Genomic DNA, 22,614 nt, shown 5'->3' on the forward strand with positions numbered 1-22,614 from the left:
CTATATTTAAATTTATAACAAAACTAAATTGCGGATTTAAATATGTATATACGATTGCAAATTAATAATAGCTACTGCATAAATCATATAATGTATGAAATTGATTTCAGTGATCGCGAAATTATTATGTTCACAGCAAATATTCATTCAGCAAAGAGCTAAGTTAGAATTAATAAAACATTGATATATAAATTGAGGTTGAAAGGTTCATATTGTAGAGAAATACGTAATATTTCTTTATTTTAATGATCTTATATGACAAAATAATAATCTTACCAAAACATAAAGCTGAAACAACAATAACAGTAGTTAGTTTCATTGAGTACAATGAAATTTTTTAACATCTTTATATAATGATATTACAAAAACGCAAGTATACGTCGATTCAATAATAATTGAAATGAAAACTTGTAACTAATTCCTGTAGAGCTATTTTGTAAAAACAATCTCGAAACACACCGCAATCGTAAGTTGTAGCAAGTCACCGTAATTCGTATTTAGGTAACGAAAAATATTAAAAGATTTATGAAACAAATTATCATTATTACCGATTTTTGATGACTGCTTATAGATAATTATGTTATTAGTGTTTGTTTTTACACTGGTTCAATTTTTTTTCTAACCAGAACACAGAAGTACAGCCGCTATTTACAAGACGTTATTTTGAAGCTCGAAATGACCGTTGAATAAATAAAAAAGAATAAACATTCCCATTTTCGAAATTCAAATATCTTTTGTTGAAACTCTTCTTAATCCTTATTTTCCTTTATAATATTTTAATTGTTTTTATCTTTAATTTGGTCAACTTACTTTTTATAAACGATGAGTGTGAAAAGGTTATAAATTAAAAACTCATTCTTGAAACGACTGCCTTTATTTTAATTAAATACAAATTTTATTATAATTTTCTTTTAAGTTAAAAAATATATTCTATGATATTTATTGATATTAAATTACATTAATTATTTGGATTGACTAGAACACAATTTTATGGAGAAAAAATTATTAATCGGTAGATATACGTCTTTGATTTGATTCGTTTGGGTGTTACCGATTGGAATGAATATGCCCCGCGCGGATGTGTGCCCTGTGCTCTGTGTTTGCGGGGAATGTTTCACAAGTCTGTTAGCACTGCCCCGCACTGATTTTTAGGCGATTGAGTGATTATATCTCGCATCGATTACAATAGTTATTTACAAAGTATTCTATAAAATATATTGCAAAAACAAGGCGAAGGTTACCTTGGAGTTGTCATATTCAATATATTAAAAACAGAAAATATACCTTTGATAGATGGCTAAATTTTGCTTATTTATTTTTATTATTTCTCAATGTTTTTAAAAAATTGTGAAACGATGAGGAAAATTTATAAAATGATGTAAATGAACATATATTTTTTTAAGTATTCTCGATAACGGATATCCACACCTTAGGAACTCACACACTAGTCCCCAGTCATCATCTCCATAAATTCTGAAACAAAATTTTATACAATAAAATACAATAAATTCTACTTTAAAATATTCAAAATCAATTTACTACAATAATAAAGTTTGTATATTTGTCAGTCAATCGGGGTAAACATTTATTCTTAGATTTTTATATTTGACATAGAACTCTATTATTTGTTCGAATTGGACAAGAGATACTCTTTTAAATATTCGAACCTAAATAACAGTTTCTTTTTTGCGTTACAATTAATGTAATATATTTTACATCGAACTCGAATTTGATCTTAAAATACTCGTCGAACTTAAATAAATTTTAATTCACTGAATGTGTATTTGAAATGTTCTATCAAGAGTATCAGTTATAAATGCAAACTGACACGATTATGTTAACAAATACTATAACTATATGATAAGGATATTTAATATAACTCAATTGTATAATACTACAAGGTGAACTTGCGGATTTACCCGCGCGAAATTAATAAAACACAAACTTCCAGCCCGTTTTACCCCCTTAGGGGCAGAGTATCGTAAAATACGGATATCTACACCCTATACGGAACTTACTTACCAAATTTCAAGTTTTTCGGTGTTATAGTTTCTGAGATTTCGTGATTAGTAGTAGTCAGATAGTCAACGATAAACTAAACTAACATATAAAAAAAACAACAAAACGATAACGACCAAAGAAACGATGGATGGATTGTGTGAAAGACGATATGGTTAGAAAGAATGTTACTTGAGAGATGACGTCCGACAGAGTAGTATGGAAGAAGAAGACATGCTGCGCCGACCCCAAGTAAAATTGGGATAAGGGCAGGAGGATGATGATGTATAGTAGAAAATCAATCATCAAGAACAAAGTTAAATCAAATTTGTGCTCTTTAAAAATATAAACGCAATCACATTTAATTCAATTTAGTTTTTTTATTGCAATTGGCTTCTAGTAGAATATTTTCGTGGTAATAAGTGTGATTCTATTTTTAGTATAATTATATAAAGATATTTCTTCTTGTATATTTGTATCAAAATTAAAATAAAACGTTGTCCAAAAATAGCTCTGTACAAAGTCGAATCAAAATGTTCAGAGACAGATTAATTAAATTTGTTCATTGGTGTTTTGTTAGTCAACGAAAGCTCAAATTAAAATGTCACTACTCGTCAGCCAGAAGTAGGTCGTGACCCGCGAAATATGTTCTATAATTATGGCTACATCACACGGGTGGACATTAGATTAAGGAAAAGCCGTTTACAAATGATTAAAACAGTAATGTCACCGTTTTTTCTTGAAATATTCACCGCGTGAACGGAGCTTTATTTAAATTAGAAAATGGCGAAAATATTCCCGAGTAAAGTACTTATTGAATTAAATTAAATATAAACAAATCTAGCTTTCGTATAAGCTAACAAGTCAATTACTTGATATACTTCAAGATTGATTATACATATTAATTTATTGTTAATTTACTTACTTTTTCAGTTATCTCGAATCTTATCCAAGAAATTTAAACGAACAAAAATGCGTACCATCAAAATCAACAGTTCCCGAAGCGTCGGTATCTATTTCCGCAATCATTTCGTTGAGTTGGTCCGGCGTCAGCTGGTCGTCTAATGCAGCGAGTATCTCCCTTAGACTAGAAGTCGGGATGTAACCGTTGCCTGGAATTGAAATAAACCAAATTACACTTTATTCAAGTAGATACTGAATTTAAGCTCTTTTGAATATAAATGTTAAATCAAAATTGGAATATGAATTCTACCAATCAGAATACGGTAATGTATACATTTATACTTGTGTTTATTAATGTTATAAATTTAAAATCAGAATAATAGATAAATATCGAATCAAAACAATACAAAAAAAAGTCTGCAAAGTTGTTCTAAGACAATTTTGAGCAAAAAGATTGCTATTCTACCATATTCCACTATTAAACTTCAGTACTGGATAGTAGACACAAAACTCGCAGCTGAACACCTCTGAACATCCTCCAAACGATGTTTACGTTTTCAGAGCACGATTAGATTTATGTAATATATAAGCAGCGGGATCTTCGAATAAGATAAATATTATATTCACTTCAGTTTTAAAATGCATGTAAAGTGACCGATCTAAATTACGATTATAGGCAAAGAAATTATTACGAATACGAAGAGAATAAATGAAATTATCCAAAAATAAATATGTAAACGTAACAAAGTATATCGAAATATGAATAAAAAATTCTTGAAACAACACCATATATGTCTAACTTTATCGTGTCAGTAATTAATAAAATAATATATACTTGAGTATTATTAATGCAAAATCTATTATAATTCCGTCATGGTATGGAGCTTACTCCATAGCTCTGATGATGCAATTGGTTGATGGAGATGGCTATATATCTGAGACATATAAAACGTTTTCCTTTGTTTTTTAATAAATATTGGACAACATCACATTAATTATTCTGATCCCAATGTATGTAGCTAAAGCACTTGTGTTATGGAAAATCAGAAGTAACGACGGTACCACGAACACCCAGACCCAAGACAACATAGAAAACGAATGAACTTTTTCTACATCGACTTGGCCGGGAATCGAACCCGGGACCTCGGAGTGGCGTGCTCATGAAAACCGGTGTAAACACTACTCGACCACGGAGGTCATCGCGAACTGAGTTAGGCATTCTAATTTATCAAATGAAAAATTGACGAGAAATCTTTGGTTGAGATTTACGTGTTCTGACTCAGTAGCCATCTCGACTTAATAAAACATCTCGATCTTAATTAGGAAACGGTTTGAATCCGGTTAAAAATGTAGTGTTTCCGTTATTCACAAATAAAAATATCGTGAATCTTCCAAATGTGAGAAACACTATTGAGATATATCTGTATAGATATTTCTCAAAAGTATTCTTCACATTTATTTAAATTCTCTCCTGATATTAACCAGCTGTTTCAATCAATACGTAAACAAATTCAATATTTCCATCGGCATAACGTCTGAAGCAATTTTCTTATCAGCTGAGCGCTTAATGCGTTAAGTGCTAATCAAAATATAAATTTTCCAAAACAATAAATACATCAGCAACAAAATAACTTGCGTTCTCGCGAACAATTCTATCCGTCAGGTATAAATCTGGCACTGAATTAAAGCAAACCAAATCAACAGACAGGAAACGTTTACAATCGCGTAAAATTTCAAATCATTCCAGCTGTGAAATAATTTGTTCGACGATTTTAAAATAAAAAAAATATGTGTTTCGTGGGACACCCGGTTTGAACGAAGTACTTTACATGTTATGTATTAAATAACATACACAATTATATAAATTAAAAACGCATGAGAATAAATAAATGGCAAGGAATAAAATTGTTATTAAAAACCACATTTGAATTAAAACAATGACAAAAAATAAGTTTAAAATAATTTTATATTAAACCGTTTAAGAAAGATAAAGTGGTATCTGGCTGCTACGATTGCTGCCAGTTCATTCTACTGTAAGCCGCGTAAAATAACTCCTTTCCAAAAAAATACAACCAAACAAATCCATTAAAACATTTCAAAACAATTTACACGAAAACGCATTTACTAATTTTATATTAATTATAGACGTAACGATTTTAACGAAATCATCGGTCCAGTTTCTAGCTAACAAAGCTACAGATCCGGAATTCTGGGCTGAACCTGGGTAGACGGTCAATCCAATAAAAATGGGATTTCTGTTAAAAGATTAAAATTACTTAAACATAAAATCACCCTTGAAGCTAGAAGTTTAAACTTTTACAGTTTTGTAATTTTCAAAAGCATCGAAAACCTCTTGTGTTTGGATTTTGTGTCGAATTTACCGTCACATCTGGTTTCGAGTGAGAAAGAAAAGACTACTCGTGTTGACGAGTAACTCTATTGCGCAAAAGATGTTACAGTGGTATAACATTTCTATAAAAACAATAACAAAAAGTGACTTAAAGTAATCTTGTGTGGAACCGTATAGTAGAAAAAGAAATATAGGAAAGGATCGCCTGGGGGCAGACATAACTCTTTCCTTACGTGAAGATGTTTGCTAGTTCACTTTACTGTAAGCCGCGTAAAAGAACTTAGTTCTAAAAACGCGTTATTAACTTTGACAGTCTACCAAGACATGTTCTACCAAGTCAATGGAAAATATAAATTTAATAAAATTAAAAGTTATTATAATGAGAAAAAAACATAAGCGGCTTTTAGTTCACGCTTATGTAATAAAAGTATAAAAATATTCTGTAGTCATACCAAACTAATTAGCACTAATAATTCGCTAATTTTAAAACACCGCCAACGCTGTACTGAAACGTCAATGAATTATTTTATAAAGTGATTGTGATACAGTGTAGTAATTGAATTCACTCGATATCGAGACGACCCATTAATCACAAGCGCAATCCGTAATTTATAATATTTACTTCACAATTAACCGTTAAACGAAAACATAATAAATAATTTTCAATTCAATAAATTGTAGACGAGTTGACTGAAAATTATGAAATTATTATTTTAGTTTTTTTTTACATTATCATTTATTCAAAGAAATCTTATAATATTTTATCGTAAAATTATAAGATAAATTCATGAATTTTATCGTAAAAAATGTTACTTAAAAAGTTATCATATCATCGTCCTGTCCTTATCCAAATTTTATTTGAGTCGGCGCAGCATGTCTGACGTCATCTCACAAGTAACATTCTTTCTAGACATATCGTCTTTCACACTTTACTTTATTTAAATATTCATTGATGGAAAATATGTTTAATTTATAGTGTACATTCTTGTGTATAAATATATTTAAGAGACTATAAAATTTTTAATTGGTAATACTGTTCGCTTGATAATAAGCCCCTTATCGATAGTAACTTTTAATACTAACAGCATATACGCGTAATGTTATAATATATATATAAAACACTAGCAATCCGCCCCAACTTCGCATGGGTGCAATTAATTAATAGAAAATTATATGATATAAATATAATTTATACCCCCTATAGCACTCAGGAATCAGGTAGCTTTCTATCAGTGAAAATATTTTTAGATTTAAATCATTCATCCCGGAGATTACCCCCTACAACAACGCACCCCCTACATACAAACAAACAAATTTTACCTCTTTATAATATTAGCATAGATATAGATTACAATTTACAAATAAATAGGTATTATAGATATAGATTACAATTTACAAAAAAAAGAGAAGATTAAAAAAGTAAAAAATAATTATAAAATTTTAGTCGAAACATAAACATAAATTTCCATATTTCAACATACAAATTTCCATGCCATATTTTCGTGCCTTAATTTTCTTAGTTCACCTACAATACATAAGAAACCTCGAGGCAAATTTGAATGTATTTAGACCCACCAGTGGAGGTTATTCTTAGTATATATCTGCGTGTATTGTTTTGATGAAAAGTTAAATCACAAGTAAATTATTAACACTGAAATGTGCCATATTTTTTAAATAAATAAATAGATTGTATTTCAAATAGGTTTTTGTTTTGAAATTACGGTTTAGTTGCGTTTGAAATTATTGTGTGTGAATTTTTAATCGTAACATGTCTGTGCACAGATAGTTTTACAAAACTAATTTAACGGTTAATTTAAAAATCGATTTGCTTCAGCGTCATCGATATAAGTCACATTGTTTCTAAATCGTTGCGATAATACAATTGTTTTTGAAATTTCATCGGTGTAGATGAAGTTGGCCGTCGTCCAGGACATCGACTGAACTGAATCACGGACAATTATGATAGATTCGCTTTTTTGAAGATGTTTTATTGAAGATTAGAAATTTCAATTGAATTAAATTAGTTATTATTTTCCATCAATTTTTATCCAATCGGTTATATTATTTACAATAATTAAGATCTTTAATAATCATAACCTTAAACTATTCAAACATGACTACGCAGGAATACAAAATTAACAACTGTTTAGTATTTAACTGCTTGGTAGCCACAAAATATACTTTTATTAAGTAGGCTTTTGCAAGCAGTTTTAAATCGTCATTTTACAGAACTATATTTAGTAAATCTACCACCGGTGTTGAATGCACATTCTACTGAGAATAACCAGCAAGAAACTCAGTAGTACTCTTTTCCAACGTTTGATATACATTATGTCAGTTAAATACAATTATATATATATATATAATATATCCTGCCTGAAAGTCAACAAGTATTAGCTTCACGTCCTTTGTCATAGTTTATTAATACAAAAACTATTCATTTTTATCATACTCATTAAATATATATAAAATATAAATTAAATTTACACGTTATATAAATCAGTTCAATAAAATATTTCATTTGGATTATATTCTTGTGTTTATGACATCACTTGCCTATGACACGTAACTCTCAACCAACGGAACTGAAGCTCGATACTTCATTTCGAAAATATGTTCATAGAAACTGTACACCGTTTTTGAATACCGTGCTTACAGCTTTGCTTCTTAGTGTGAGTGAAGCTTCAATAATTTATTTTATTAAGAATTATTTAATCTAACGTAGAGAACGGGCTTTCGCGAGGTAAATAAGCTACAAAGAAACATGAATATTCATACGCAGATTCATAAAACCCGTTCAGTAATTTTTACGTGAAAGAGTAACAAACATCCATCCATACCTCAGAGAAATCAGCCAGATCCATACACACAAACTTTCGCGAATATAATATAAGAGACAAGACAATGTCCTAATCTCCGATGTTACACGAGCATTCACGAAGGACTATGAGGTTTCGTGAAAAGTTGGTAATTATCATACCGATTGACGGCTTCTTCTTAATATTATTATAGCTTTTAAACGCTATTATACTCTTTGCTAGGTGCGACTTATAATGACATTGCGACGCATGTCAAACTCAATCGGTAAAGCAGATTATCGCTCATACTGAGCACACGAAAATAGATCTTAAGGTCACGAATCTTTTCGTACCCCGACTGTACTGGTAATATAAATTTTCGCTGTTTAAGTGACACTAGATTGATTCATTATAATCTACCGCCAAACAGCAATAGTGTTGTTGCTTTCCTTTCCTTTCTTTCTTTTCATGATATAGTTTGGCGGACGAACATATGGGCCACCTGATGGTAAGTGGTCACCACCGCCCATTGATAGTAGCACTGTTAGAAATATTGAACATTCCTTGTATCACGAATGCGCCACCTACCTTTTGAACTAAGATGTTATGTCTCTTGTGCCTGTATTTAAACTGGCTCACTCACCCTACAAACCGGAACACAACAATACAGAGTACTGTTGTTTGGTGGTAGAATATCTGGTAAATGGTGGTATGTGTGGTGGTTCTGGTTTGAAGGATGACGCCAGTGTAACTACAGGCACAAGGCTCATGACGTCTTAGTTCTTAATCTTGGTGGTGCATTGGTGATATGAGGAATGATTAATATTTCTTATAGTACTGATATTTATAGGCAGTGATGATCATTGTCTATCAGCTGGCCTATTTGGCAGTCCGCCTACCTAACTGACATAAAAATAAACTCTGAAATAACCAAAGGTTGCACTAAAGCCAGTGGTTACACTTTTCCGACAGTAAAATGCCATAGGTGCGGTCTTCTATTCGTTCTCCAGCTGTTCATACAATGGACTATTACCCGCCAAACGAAAAAGTTGTGCAACCTTAGCTGTGTTAATTAACAACAATGTATATATTATTACTGTATCGTTTTACAGTATTTAATTCAATTGTAAACTAAACCCCGTTCGGAAAGTAGATTTTCCGAAAATCGGCAAGTAACTTGTCACACTTCCATTTTCAATTTAAATTGATATCCCAGTCATGACAAACGTTTACCATAAGGATGTATTGTAATTTGTCTCTTTGTTATAAGTTATATATGTACTATGTTATGCGAATATCAATATATAATTAACAGTATCCTCATATATTTAACGTTGTTTTAATACGCGCAGAGATGAAGAGCCGAGATGGCCCAGTGGTTAGAACGCGTGCATCTTAACCGATGATTTCGGGTTCAAACCTAGGCAGGCACCACTGAATTTTCATGTGCTTAATTTGTGTTTATAATTCATCTCGTGCTCGGCGGTGAAGGAAAACATCGTGAGGAAACCTGCATGTGTCTAATTTCAACGAAATTTTGCCACATGTGTATTCCACCAACCCGCATTGGAGCAGCGTGGTGAAATATGCTCCATACCTTCTCCTCAACGGGAGAGGAGGCCTTAGCCCAGCAGTGGGAAATTTACAGGCTGATTATGTTATTATGTTTTATTATGTAATATGCGCATTCATTCGCGTAATCATAAAAAAGTTTTTGCACGTATTATTAGTTTATTTTTTATTTCATTTTTTTTGTCTTTGTTTGAATTAAGTTATCATAGTTTACCTTCTTTGTCATAAAGTCTAAAAGCTTCTTTAAGTTCCTTCTGCAAAGCCTCGTCGTCTTCATCGAGGAAGTGTGTCGCGACTCGAACAAACGAATCGAAGTTCAGCTTCCCTGAACCTGAAAGTGATAGCATTTAGTTAATTTTTCGAAAAAAACAAAATTATTTTAAGTAAATAAAATAATTTTTCATGATATATTAGTATGATTTTATATTAATCAGTCGTGTTGTCGATAAATAATACTCAGGCACACGTCGTTGCGACGCATCCGATATTATTGGTTAAATAATTTGTTTAATTTTTTTAATTTAAAGAATATATAATATATACGTATATATTATACTGAAATAAAGTATTGTGTATGTTTTTTATATATCATATTATGTTTGCATGCATATGAAATTGGAAACAATAGTGTTATTATCCGAATATTCGTTTATATACATATATAATAACATATTTTTTTCATTAGTTCTCTGTGAATAGTGGTTCTAATAAATTTACATACAGATACACATACTTACACTTTTATATTTCAATTATTTTTGTAGTATTTTTTTTATTGTATAATCTTTCAATTAACATAAATTGTTTTTGGAACAAAGTTCTTTTACGTGGCTGTATGTACAGTAGAGTGAACTGACACAAATCGTCACGTAAGGAAAGAGCTTAAAAGGGTTATGCTCCTCCAGGCGATCCTCCCCTCTCTTTTCTTTTCTTATATCTTTTGATTTCATTTTACGGTTATTTATAATATTATCCAAATTTATTTTTTTGTGATTGTTTTAATTGACACGTGATTTTAATAACATATATACATACATTACATTACATTAGCAGCCTGTAAATTTCCCACCGCTAGGCTATGGCCTCCTCTCCCTTTGAGGAGAAGGTTTGGAGCATCTTCCACCACGCTGCTCCAATGCGGGTTGGTGGAATAAACATGTGGCAGAATTTCGTTGAAATTAGACACATGCAGGCTTCCTCACGATGTTTTCCTTCACCGCCGAGCACGAGATGAAGTATAAACACAAATTAAGCACAGGAAATTCAGTGGTGCTTGCCTGGGTTTGAACCCGATATCATCGGTTAAGATGCACGCGTTCTAACCACTGGGCCATCTCGGCTCTTGTTATTTATATTTTCTCAAACGTTGTTTATTTATTTCACGGTGTTTGTGTTTTTATTATTTAATACGTAATATACAGCGTAAGCAACAAAGTTCCAAACGGTTTTCTTATGATATCTCACGATTTTTATATATTATGTATACAGCATAGTATAGTTATTAAGATAATAAATTATTAATATGTGCCACTGTGTCATACGTTACAGAAATGACGTACAATCTATTCAAGTTTTCAGCTAACAACTAAACACCAAGTATAATATGGAATTTAGTGAATACGCCACCAAAACTTGAACATTAGAGAAGTTTAACCGGGGATTATATTTGATGTCGAGTAGTTGTTTTGTCGTCGTGCTGAGCTGGACGCCGTTTCGTTTCGTCACTAATTCACACAATTTTTCATGGCAACATTTTTTTACCCTTAAATATTAGTTCTTTATACTAAATGGAGACTTTTATCGGCTCTACGACTGATTTCATTAATAATCGCGCTATTTTTTGTATCATATCATTTTTTTTTTAAATTATCTATCTATCTAAATGTTAATTATAAAAAAATAATTAATACAATACATGGAAAACCTGTATACGCTATACTAAACGATGTTGTTCTAATCCGGTTAATGAAAAGTCACAGCGACAGTTCACGTATCGCTGTTTTATGAAAAAAAAAAAAACAAACAACTAATTGTAACATTATTTATTTGCTTTGTACCTGATTTTTGTTTCTTTTATATTTTATTTTGTTATTATTGTATAGTTTTAAGTCTATAAGTGTTGACAACGAATACCGATGTACGGATAAACCCAATAGGGTTTTTGTTACATCGTTTTTAATACAGTACAATATAAATAAAATGTATATTCACTGAAAATAAAAAATCTATATATATATAGATCTAATGTACGTGTGTATGTAACTGACTCCTAAGCGGTTGGACCGACTTCGATATTTTCTTGTTTTGTGTTGTGATCTATATCACCCGGTAGGTGGCGCTGCGAACGGACAGTGAATATAATTCTTAATTCATCCGAACGAAGTCGGGACGGACGTGAATTATTTTTATTTTCCATCAATTGAAAATTATTTTGTAAGTAAAATCAAATATTTAATATCCAGTTATTATCGCTCACTGAACTCATCTTTTTCGTAATCTAATAAATAATATGAGAAATCAACGGATTACGCCCAGTTTTGAACCTCTAGTTCTATCCGCCTATACTAAAACCACTCTATCATTCTACGTGAATCATTTAAACTCTTTACATTTGATACTATCTTAAAATATATAAATTTCGAATTCTAATAAAATACCTGAAATTTCAATGATACTATCTGAAACTATTTACATAAATGTACTTAAAAAAATAGATAGGAGGACATTAAAGACCCTTAGTATGCAATACGCAAGCGTTGGAACCGGCAACCTACTATCGGATCGGAGCGATTTTAAATGCGGCCATTAATTCAAGTACCGTTAGCATATTCGATGAAATGGTTTAAAATTTCAAAAGAATTTCTAAAACTACCGTATTTATCGTTTGATTTGAATCCACCTGGATACGTTTTTGACTATAGCTTAAAGTATAATAAAATGTATTATAACATGGTTGTATACCAAATTTAAATATGGAATTGTGTCTTATATAAGTTCGGTATAGATTTTTAAAATTTCAAGTATGTTTTTACATCCATGTAAAACTGATTTTTGTACATTCACGATCCAAAAAACCATTTCTGTAGTTTAGTTTGAAATAGTCCCAAAAATGTCAACATTATAGTTTTACAATCGAGACGCTATACATATGAGAGAGCCAAACGCTAGCGCGATTCATAAACGAGCCTTTTCATACAAACTTTCAGTGCAATAATTGATTAGACAATTGTTAAATGTAAAAATATGGCATATAAAGTCGCAATAGGTTCAGGTCGGGTCAGTCACAGGTCATGCATATGCTGACCAACATATCGGGCCGATTTGAAGTGTTTTCGAGTACCGTTAGCATAATAAATACTATTATTTGGAATTGCAAATACAAAATCGAATCACGTAATCGTACTAAGCTTGTTGCTTTGTGACAGTAATCTACATGACTTTTCTATATCAAATATGTTACATACCAGGAGATTAAATAAAATCCCTAAAATGAAGAAATAATAATATTTCTTATATAATCGATACGTTCATGATAAATGATAATCTTTGGACATTGACTTCGTATATATAATGTTTTTCTTATAACGACTTAATACGTATTCGAGTAGGTAACATAGAATACGGATTGACAACGGAAAAAAATACTAATTTTGTTGGAAATAATCGCGAACATAAATCCCCAACAGGACATTACATGAGTCCCTTTAGTTGTATCAGTCTTTAGTTCCCTCGACCCTAAGTGTCTTTTAAGGGTCGTTGAGGGGACGAAGTGCTATACAGGATATTGCTTTTGTTACACGTAAATTACCCTAATAAGCGCCATTGTGAGTAAAACTTTATTAACATTGACGTTTGGAGATAGAAATTGTAACCATTATGTATGTAGGTGTAAACTACAACTGTAATGAAAAGTTACACCAGGCGCATGGGTACCACTCGTGTGGAACATTGATGAAATGAAAGACAAAATAAAAAAGAATTGACCCACCAAGCGAATTGTAGGTTCACATTTAATTGCCATGATATTATTTTAGAAGAATATCATATTATTTTAGAACAATATCATATATTTCAAACGGATTTCGATGCTATTTAGGAAGCCGTGCCCAACTTGCGCGTAACTACCGGCCTGTTACCGCGAACGCGAGGACTAATGAGTCAACTCGTGACGCGCGAGAAAATGACTATAGCGCACTTTTACTTTGAATTTTTCACTATTTTCCGAAGTTTTTATTTCTGTTTGATTCATACCTAAACCACGCTTATATTGCTTAACTTGATACTTTAAATAAAAAAATATGCATTGTACCAGTGATTAGTACGATGCCCTGAAAGATTATCAATTTAACAGTATGTAAGTCATCAGATAAAAAGATTATGAAATCTTTTCGCACATACACACAGATACAAAACATTATAAAAGACACACACTACAATCAAACTATATGAACATAAAACAAAACGTGAAAATATGTCTATATGTAGACATTAAAAAATCCGACCCATTATAATATACCCCAAATTAAAAGTAAAACTATGAAAACTATACTCATGTTACTGTACTTGGTAATATAATAAATATCTCATTGGTGAAATTATCATGTCTATCTGATGACGAGAGACATTTTATTCAACGTGAATAACTACTTGAAAGTCGTAAAAGCATTCCACGTTTAGATCTGTGGAGATATTCTATGAAATAGCTCGACTTCGATGTCGATCACGATCATAAAATACCAATAATTTGTATTGAATTTGGTGATGTAAAGTAATTTTTACTTACTGCACTACCGGTGTATGTACAGTCACGGCAAATGTGAAACGTTGAAATTGGTGGTTACTGATAGAATAATTAAAGAGATCTTGATAGAGAATTGAGGGAGCATGATCATAATGGCAAAATAATATGACATGCCATTTGCTGTCACCGCATAAGAGTCGGTGTTATCCTCAAACTAATAGATATTCACATAAAAGGAGCTGTGTCATTGGACAACCAGTTGGACCGACGTCGCTTGCGTTAAATAACAGACAAATTGTGTTTATAATTTATTTCGTCCTCGGCGGTGAAGGAAAACATCGTGAGGAAACCTGCATATGTCTAATTTCAACGAAATTCTGTAACATGTGTAATCCACCAACCCGCATTGGAGCAGCGTGGTGGAATATGCTCCAAACTTTCTCCCCAAAGGGAGACGAGGCCTTAGCCCAGCAGTGGAAAATTTACAGGCTGCTAATGTAATGTAATGTAACAGACAACATTAAATGAATTAACAACTTATAAATACTTTAATGACAAAAAAGAAAATGTTAATAAAAACCTCATATGAATTGAACCAATAAAAAAAATTGTTTAAATAATTATATATTCAACCGTATGCAACAGAAAGAGACAAAGAGAAACAGAAAGAGAGAGGAGAGATTTTTCGTTACGTGACGATTTCTGCCATTACACTGTATTGTAAGCCGCTTAAAAGAACATTGTTTCAAAAACTAGTAAGCAACGTATGTTGCCAGGCGACAATAACATCAATAATTATAATTATTAAATGATACAAGAATAAAAATAGCGTATCATAGTAAATCGTTTACAACGGTTAACGATCGAAACGAGCGTCGAGTGTTACATTGGCCGCACCGGAATAGAGTTACTGTTTTATATTGGTACATCTCTTGACTGTGTTACGATTTTTATGACATTCCTTCTCACGGCTGTATTTAGTCCAAAGATCGAGATATCGTATCGAAAGTTTATACGTGTATTTATATATGTTTTTAAGGTAAATCGTCTAAATGTTTTCCTAAATACGTAAATATTTAACTTAGGGATTTAGAATCATCTTCATCCTCCTGCCCTTATTTCAATGTTACTTGGGGTGGGCGCAGCATGTCTTCTTCTTCCATACTTCCCTGTCGGACGTCATCTCACAAGTAACATTCTTTCTAACCATATCGTTTTAGGGATTTAGAATATTGAAATATAAAAAGTCTTATTGAATTATTAATATATTTATGCAGAAAAGAATTATCTACTATTCCTTTAATAAAATAAGCACTTATATAAATAAAAAAAATTAAATATTTATTGCTTGGATTGAGCACATAATGGTTGATTAGTTAGAAAATAACATTTATATATACAAATGTTTAAAAAAAAAAAAATTAAACTATTTCAAATAAGGAATTACTTATAGAAGAAATATATTAACATACCATCTACATCTTCATTGTCCAGCATCTGATCCAAATCGTTATCATCGAAGCTGTGGACCATCGTGTTCAAAATTGTTCTAACTTTTTCCTTCTCAATGCGACCTTGCTTGCTCGAATCAAACATGCTGAAGGCGCGTCGCAACACTGCCAAAAAATATAATAATTAAACATATATATTAGGCTACATTCAAAAAGCAAATAGATTACCACAAGAGCTTTTTCTGAGACCGACGGTGTGCACTGACGACCATTTGACAGAATTGGCGATAAATCGCATACCTAATAATTGTTCAATATTATTGTTATTCTTTTGTCTAATTATTTGACCTGAGATGGCTCGGTAGGGCGTAATTTTTTAACGAATATTTTGGGGTTAATCTTCAATCAGACTAAATTTATATTGAATCTCAAAGGAAACCTACAAAAGTTGGATTAAAGTCTTTGCATATATTGGATACATAGGAGCTTTCACTAACTCGTACTAAAGCCTTGTCTCGTCCTAGCCCAACAATAAGGCATTTAATGTCTGTAAAGTACACAATTTTCAAGTTATTCATTAAAAGACTACTTTCTCTTTGAAACTCCAACTTCCCTATAAAATTACGCATCGTGAATAAGTTTGGATATTATAATTTGATCTCAAACTGAGCCGGAAGTAATACCCTGAAATTACACGCAGCGGGATCGTAAGTCGAATTTGCGTAGGTCGAGCTACATTGAATTAAGGAAAAATAATACCACGGCAAAGCTTGTTTTTTTTTTTTTTTATAGAAATGTGCAAAACTCATCAAGCTAAACGAGGTTTAGTTCCTAAAGTCACCTTTGAGAAATTCTTTAGGCGACAGCGGAGTATGAATTCTAAAGACATGGGAAGATTAAATGTCCGTATAACTCCGGATTTTGTATACGACTGTATACTTAAGCACACATGCATAAATATATACACCACACACACCTTAAGTGTATTCAGTCACATATATTTACACGTATATGGATAAAAAGACATATGAACACGCAGACATTCTTCTACACAGCACCGATTTTGGAGATCCCAGAACGTGACGAGTCAAAATGAGAACTATATGAAATTGAATTTTTATTTATATTATAAATAGAAAAGTGAGTCTATTTTTGTGTTTGTTTGCTTGTTACGCTTTGAAATATTTAACTATCATCATCATGAAATTTTGTATATTTGGATCAGCGGCACAGAAATTGATATAGGGAAGATTCAACAGCCAAATAGCAATATTTAATATTGTTGTGTTATAGTTTGAAACTTGAGTGAGCTAGTATAACTGCAGGCAAAAGGAACATAACTTAGCTCCTAAGTTTGGTGGCACATTGTTGTGATGTAAGGAATGATTAATATTTCTTACAGTACCAAGGTTAAAGAAGGCATATTATCAATACAAGATTATACAGATGATAATAAAACGTGGAGTTAATACTTGTTGACTTTCAGGCAGGATATATTACATACATATATAATTGTAAATTAACATGATTGTATTTTTAAATGTTGAAAAAGAGTAACTACTGAGTTTCTTGCCGGTTCTTCTCGTTAGAATCTACATTCCGAACCGTGTGCAGCTTCATTTTTTTTTTATATCTATTTATTATCAATCTATATATTCCTGAAAAATAAATGATTTTTATAATTGAAAAACTATATTCCAAATCGAACGCGCAGATAAAGTTTTCAATTTTCATAAAGCGTATCCCGTAAACTCCAATATTTCGAATTGACTTTTATAGCACTGGTAACTTTTTCTATACCGTCGGATAAAAGGCATCACGTCGACGCTTCATACGAACTGACAAGTTATTCAGAATAAACGTGAAAGCGAAATTTCTGACTCAATATTCGGATTTAGTTCTATTCAAAGTTTGATCCCTTCAATCTGTACTTTTAACACGGGCATATGAGACACGCCATCGCTTTTTATACTTAGTCTATCTAACTATAGTGATATATAAACTATTATTTTTAAATAATCACTTATCATCTTAAAGTGTGATAATACTTGGTGATGGGGCTTTTTGACAGACCTGTCTGGTTGGATACCCTCATCATATGTTATATCACAAAGAAATACTTTGTATTCTAAATTAACATGGTTATATTTATTACTATAAGTGCCTGGTGGACTTCTGGTGGAGCCTCTGGTGGACTTCTCTACTCTCGAGTCTCGTGAACAAGACATTCGTAGATAATGTCGAAGTATCGAGCTCCACCAAATAAAAATAAAAAACATGGTAAATATCCCGTTTCAAATACTTTGTATTGTTGTGTTCCGGTTTGAAGAGTAAGTGAGCCCAAAATCTGAGTCCTAAAGTTTGTTGACAAATTGACATTGTAAGGAATGGTTAATATTTCCTACAATGCCAATGTATATGGGCTGTAATTTACGATTGGATTGGCAATTGCCAAATAAAATTAATTAATTAACATGATACACATTCTGCCATAATTTGATTATTATTGTTAAATTCTTACTAGCTTGTGAACATAGACGTAAAACGCTCAGTGGTTTAACAATCAAACTGCGAAAACGTATACTAAAGTTAAGAGTGGCACTATTCAGGCACACTGCTAACTTTAGTGGCTAACCCCTAACGTCCCCTTTACATTATCAGTGAAAAAATCGCTGAATAATTTGTGCACGAACACGAAGACAAAAAGACAAGAAAACGAGCGATTTGCTTCTAAAATTTTATAAATTATTAATATGATTGTGTCGACTGAATTACTTTTTCTTCTTTAATTTTGTAATAGTCACTTTCATAATTGTTCAACGAGCATAATTGGTGTTTTTTTTTTATCTTTGTGTAAGCGATGTTTATGTTACCATATCATGGATAAACTTCTATGGAATTTAAAATACTCTCGTTCGTCCAATACATCGAAAATAAATAAAAATGCCACCGCGCACGAATACACACGAATGATCATTTGATTCGCGTTAAAAAATCGACACCGCGAGTACGGACGAGTATTCGTGGGGAGTACCACCATAATACACCCGAATAAGATACTCGGTAATACTCGGCGAGTGTATAAACGAAGCATAATGATTCCAGAATACCAGCACGTTTGTCTTTTGAATCTATGTATAACATCATGGTAATAGAATTTTTTTAAATGACGTCACAACAATAATGACAGCAGGCTAGATAAGTTTTATATCTATTGACGAATATGTTTATAAAAACTACGAAAATTTCTGAAAATTTAAAGAAAGTCATATGCTACATGATTATGGGTTGAAAAAGGGAAACATAATAGAAACTGCTTCGATTCGAATTGAAAGCATTTATCTAAGCCCGCAGTCGTGTATTTGCATACGAAAAACCGAATCTATTGGTAGAATTGTCTACGTTGCGTTATTTAAAAGCTACGCTAAGCTAGAAACAGAGGGCCAATTCTACTAACTTATAACGGCAATAATGAATTTTCGATTCTATTCCGATCCAAATCAAATAAAAGGCATTTTATTCAAGTAAACTTCACAATGAAGCGTTTTGGAATCGTCAACATTTAAAAACTACCACCGTTTCCGAAAGTAGCCTCCAGCGAGAAGAAACGGCAAGAAACTTGCATAGTTTCTCTTTTCAAATAAACAGATTTACAATGCTGTTATTCACAATTAGTGTTCAATCAGTTAGTGATGGAACTCGAGCCTAAATCCAGGCGTTTTTTTTTTCTAAAAAGTATTCTTTTAATGAATAATAAGATTTATGAATTAATTTAGTCTTAATAAATTGTTTACAATTCGACTATTCCTTACAACTCCGATCAATCGCAACTGAGAATCAATTCTACTTATTTATTAGTGGAATTGGCGTCAAGATGGCTACGAATAACGATCAGTGGAGTAAAAGTACGAAAATGACTGACTGATCACGATTTTAATTAAAATCCGTAATCAATATGAATCTTTTTTTTGTTTTAAATCAGCTCAGTATGATAATGTTGTAAGATATTTACTATAAGGGAATGGGAATAGCCCTCATATCATTCGGAAGGTACCTACTTTTTTATAAATAAGAACAAAAAATTTGGATTTCCAGTAATTCACTTGTATGACTTTATAACATAACATGATATCGGTATATATTTCATTCGAATTAATGCTTATTATTATATGACATCAGATTTAACACTCGAATCCCTTTACGTCAGCTACTAAAACATTCCAAGCTTAAACTTTGATATCTATATATTATACGAATTCTTGTTTATTAAAATAAACAAATATATATAGAAAAAAAAAATGTTGACATATATATATTAATATACTTGGTGTTAGGGTTCGAGCCCGCATGGACAGGTACCACCCACTCATCAGATATTCTACTTCCATACAGCATTACTTCGTATTGTTGTGTTCTGGTTTGAAGGGGGAGGCAGTTAGCGTAACAGGCTAAAAAGACACAACATCTTAGATTCCAAGGTTGGTGACGCTTTGGCAATGTCAGGAATGGTTAATATTTTTACAGCGCCAATGTCTACGGGCGGCGGTGTATATTTAATATCATGTAGCCAATGCTCGTCGTCCGTCTACCTATATAATAATAAACGCCATGAAAGTGGCATGTATATCTATGTATTTTTGTATGGAGAAGACTTTTAAATTATCCGCCTTGCTACACAGTTTAACACTTGCTACAGAGTTTAACATATCACCATGTCAATCGGTATACATTTTATCATGAAAAATATTGGAGCACAAGTCGTGTCAAATAATAGTTTACACACAACATTTAAAGAGACTCACATAGCGTACCAGACATTAGATGGTTTCAAATAAAAATGTTAAAATAAAATGTTTCCGAATTTTGTTGCTTGTTGCTGAGTCACTCGAATTTGACAGATTTTCGTGAAATCTAATATATTAGACAATATTAACACGGAGTAGGATGGATGGATATTTTATAAAATTATTTTTAGCCGACTTAGACAAAGTAAGATTACTAATTTGAAGTATTTTTAACTGTATGTTCGTCGATAGCTACTTCAATTGTCAAGCGATTCCGATGACGATATTTAAAATTATAATGAAATATGTGGTTTGATTTAAATTTGAAGAAAAGATTTATGCTCTGACTTTGAGAAAGGGATGAAAACGAGTGGATTAGTATTTTTTGTGTGTATGTACCTCGATATTTTTGTGTGTGATGAATTGTGAGCTACTTGTAATGATTATTCTTTTAATTGATTAGATTATATATTGAAATTAATACCAAGTGCTACCCATATGGGTGGAAATTTAGCAGAACGCTTACAAGGTTTTAATAAAACCTTACAACATTTTTACAACTCAAAACTTTAATAAATTAAGTAAAAAACGATTTTTAAAATTGGCTTGCGTATATTCTTTAAATAAAAACCTAAAAATAATTTAATTACGTTGAAGAAAGGCATTAAAGGTTAAAATGTATTTTTAATCTAATTTATACCCGCTGGAGCGAGTGAATACCGGACACTTTTGTAAATTTATGCATTTCGTTCATTTATATTGTGTGAAAAATGTGGTTATGAATTTCATTAATTTAATTACTCTTTTGAATTTTAAATAAATAATGTAGTTGAGTTTTGTTCCCTTTAACTTAATCATAATTTAAAAAATAAAAACCCTTTTTTTTCTCATTTAAAAAAAAACGTTTTTATAATAATGACGTAATAAATATAATAATTATAGGACTTACTTGTTATTTGTTCATCGTCAAGTTGATTATTCTGCAATGACGTAAAATAAGATTAATAAACACAGAATGTTATATCTAAAAATACAGATAAAAAATAATAATAGTGTAATTAATAGATATCATTATTTTTATAATAATTTCGTTAAATAAAATTGAAAACACTTTAAAAATTACAAATAATCAACGCACCATTTTTTTTTTAAATTCGAGTTAATTCTTTGAGCCAAGAAAACGCGGGAATATCGACGCGCGCTGGAACCAACTGGCGATTATAATGCACGAAGGAAACACGACACGCGGCAAATTGTTTTTGGACAGGGTAATGATTCGGATTCCTAAACTTGATAGAAACGTACTTATCATCACTGGGCATGTAATGCAGTCCTTATTATATATTGTATGTTATGTTACCGAGAATTATAATAATAATTTAAGTGAACTTTGATATTTTCTATTAATTTTGTTAACTACTGGAACAAAGTTCATAGCATCTTAGTTCACAAGTTTGGTGGCGCATTGGCGATGTAAGGAATGGTAAATATTTCTTACAGCGCCATAGACATCATGGGCGGCTTTGACTTCTTAACATCAGGTGTCGCATATGCTCGTCCGCCTATAAAAAAAAATGTGTCATTGTCATCATTACCTCCTCATACAGGAGATATGTCATATTAATATTTTTTAAACTGGGAGACGATCATATGGTCATATGAACTGAGTAATAATTGTAAGTCAATTTAGCTAATCATTTTCCACACTGACCAATCCCCTCGGGGGTTAAATTTAATAATGTAGCCTATGTCCTTACTTGTTGTTTAACCTAACTCCATACCTATTACTTTTGTAAAATGATTTAAATCAACTTATTGGTCAAAAATTGCAGAAACATTATTTATGTTAACAAAAAGTTAAATTATAATGAGTTATTCATTTCTTACTTAACCCTAGAAAGATAACGTGCGCCTCAGAGCCGCCCGCGAAATACATATTTCGCCGCCATTTTGTTACCGACGCGCGTACAAGAGTGTTTCCGCGCCAATTCAGTCGTCGGTCAACACTCCCGAGAGA

At 31.7% G+C, this 22,614-nt stretch overlaps 2 protein-coding genes across 6 annotated transcripts in view; one reads left to right on the plus strand and one right to left on the minus strand.

Moving 5' to 3' along the window:
- LOC113396502 (calmodulin-A-like) overlaps positions 1–22,614 on the plus strand; it is a 224,856-nt gene that overhangs the window by 162,975 nt on the left and 39,267 nt on the right. The window lies entirely within an intron of this gene.
- LOC113396503 (troponin C-like) lies at positions 941–21,834 on the minus strand. The gene is made up of 6 exons (XM_026634467.2): positions 21,736–21,834; positions 21,547–21,577; positions 15,835–15,978; positions 9,836–9,952; positions 2,979–3,110; positions 941–1,473 (listed from the first exon to the last, which is right to left on the minus strand). Exons 1-6 carry the CDS (start codon positions 21,736–21,738, stop codon positions 1,445–1,447), a joined length of 456 nt encoding a protein of 151 aa, XP_026490252.1. The 5' UTR covers positions 21,739–21,834; the 3' UTR covers positions 941–1,444.

The sequence above is a fragment of the Vanessa tameamea genome, chromosome 13, assembly GCF_037043105.1.
Source record: "Vanessa tameamea isolate UH-Manoa-2023 chromosome 13, ilVanTame1 primary haplotype, whole genome shotgun sequence".
Lineage (NCBI taxonomy): Eukaryota > Metazoa > Arthropoda > Insecta > Lepidoptera > Nymphalidae > Vanessa > Vanessa tameamea.

Excerpts from the sequence above, each read along its gene's own strand:
- LOC113396503 (XM_026634467.2), bottom strand. Across the intron at positions 9,953-15,834 it reads GGACAATGAAGATGTAGATG|GTTCAGGGAAGCTGAACTTC; the intron begins GTATGTTAATAT and ends TATCACTTTCAG. Across the intron at positions 3,111-9,835 it reads TAGACTTTATGACAAAGAAG|GCAACGGTTACATCCCGACT; the intron begins GTAAACTATGAT and ends TTTCAATTCCAG.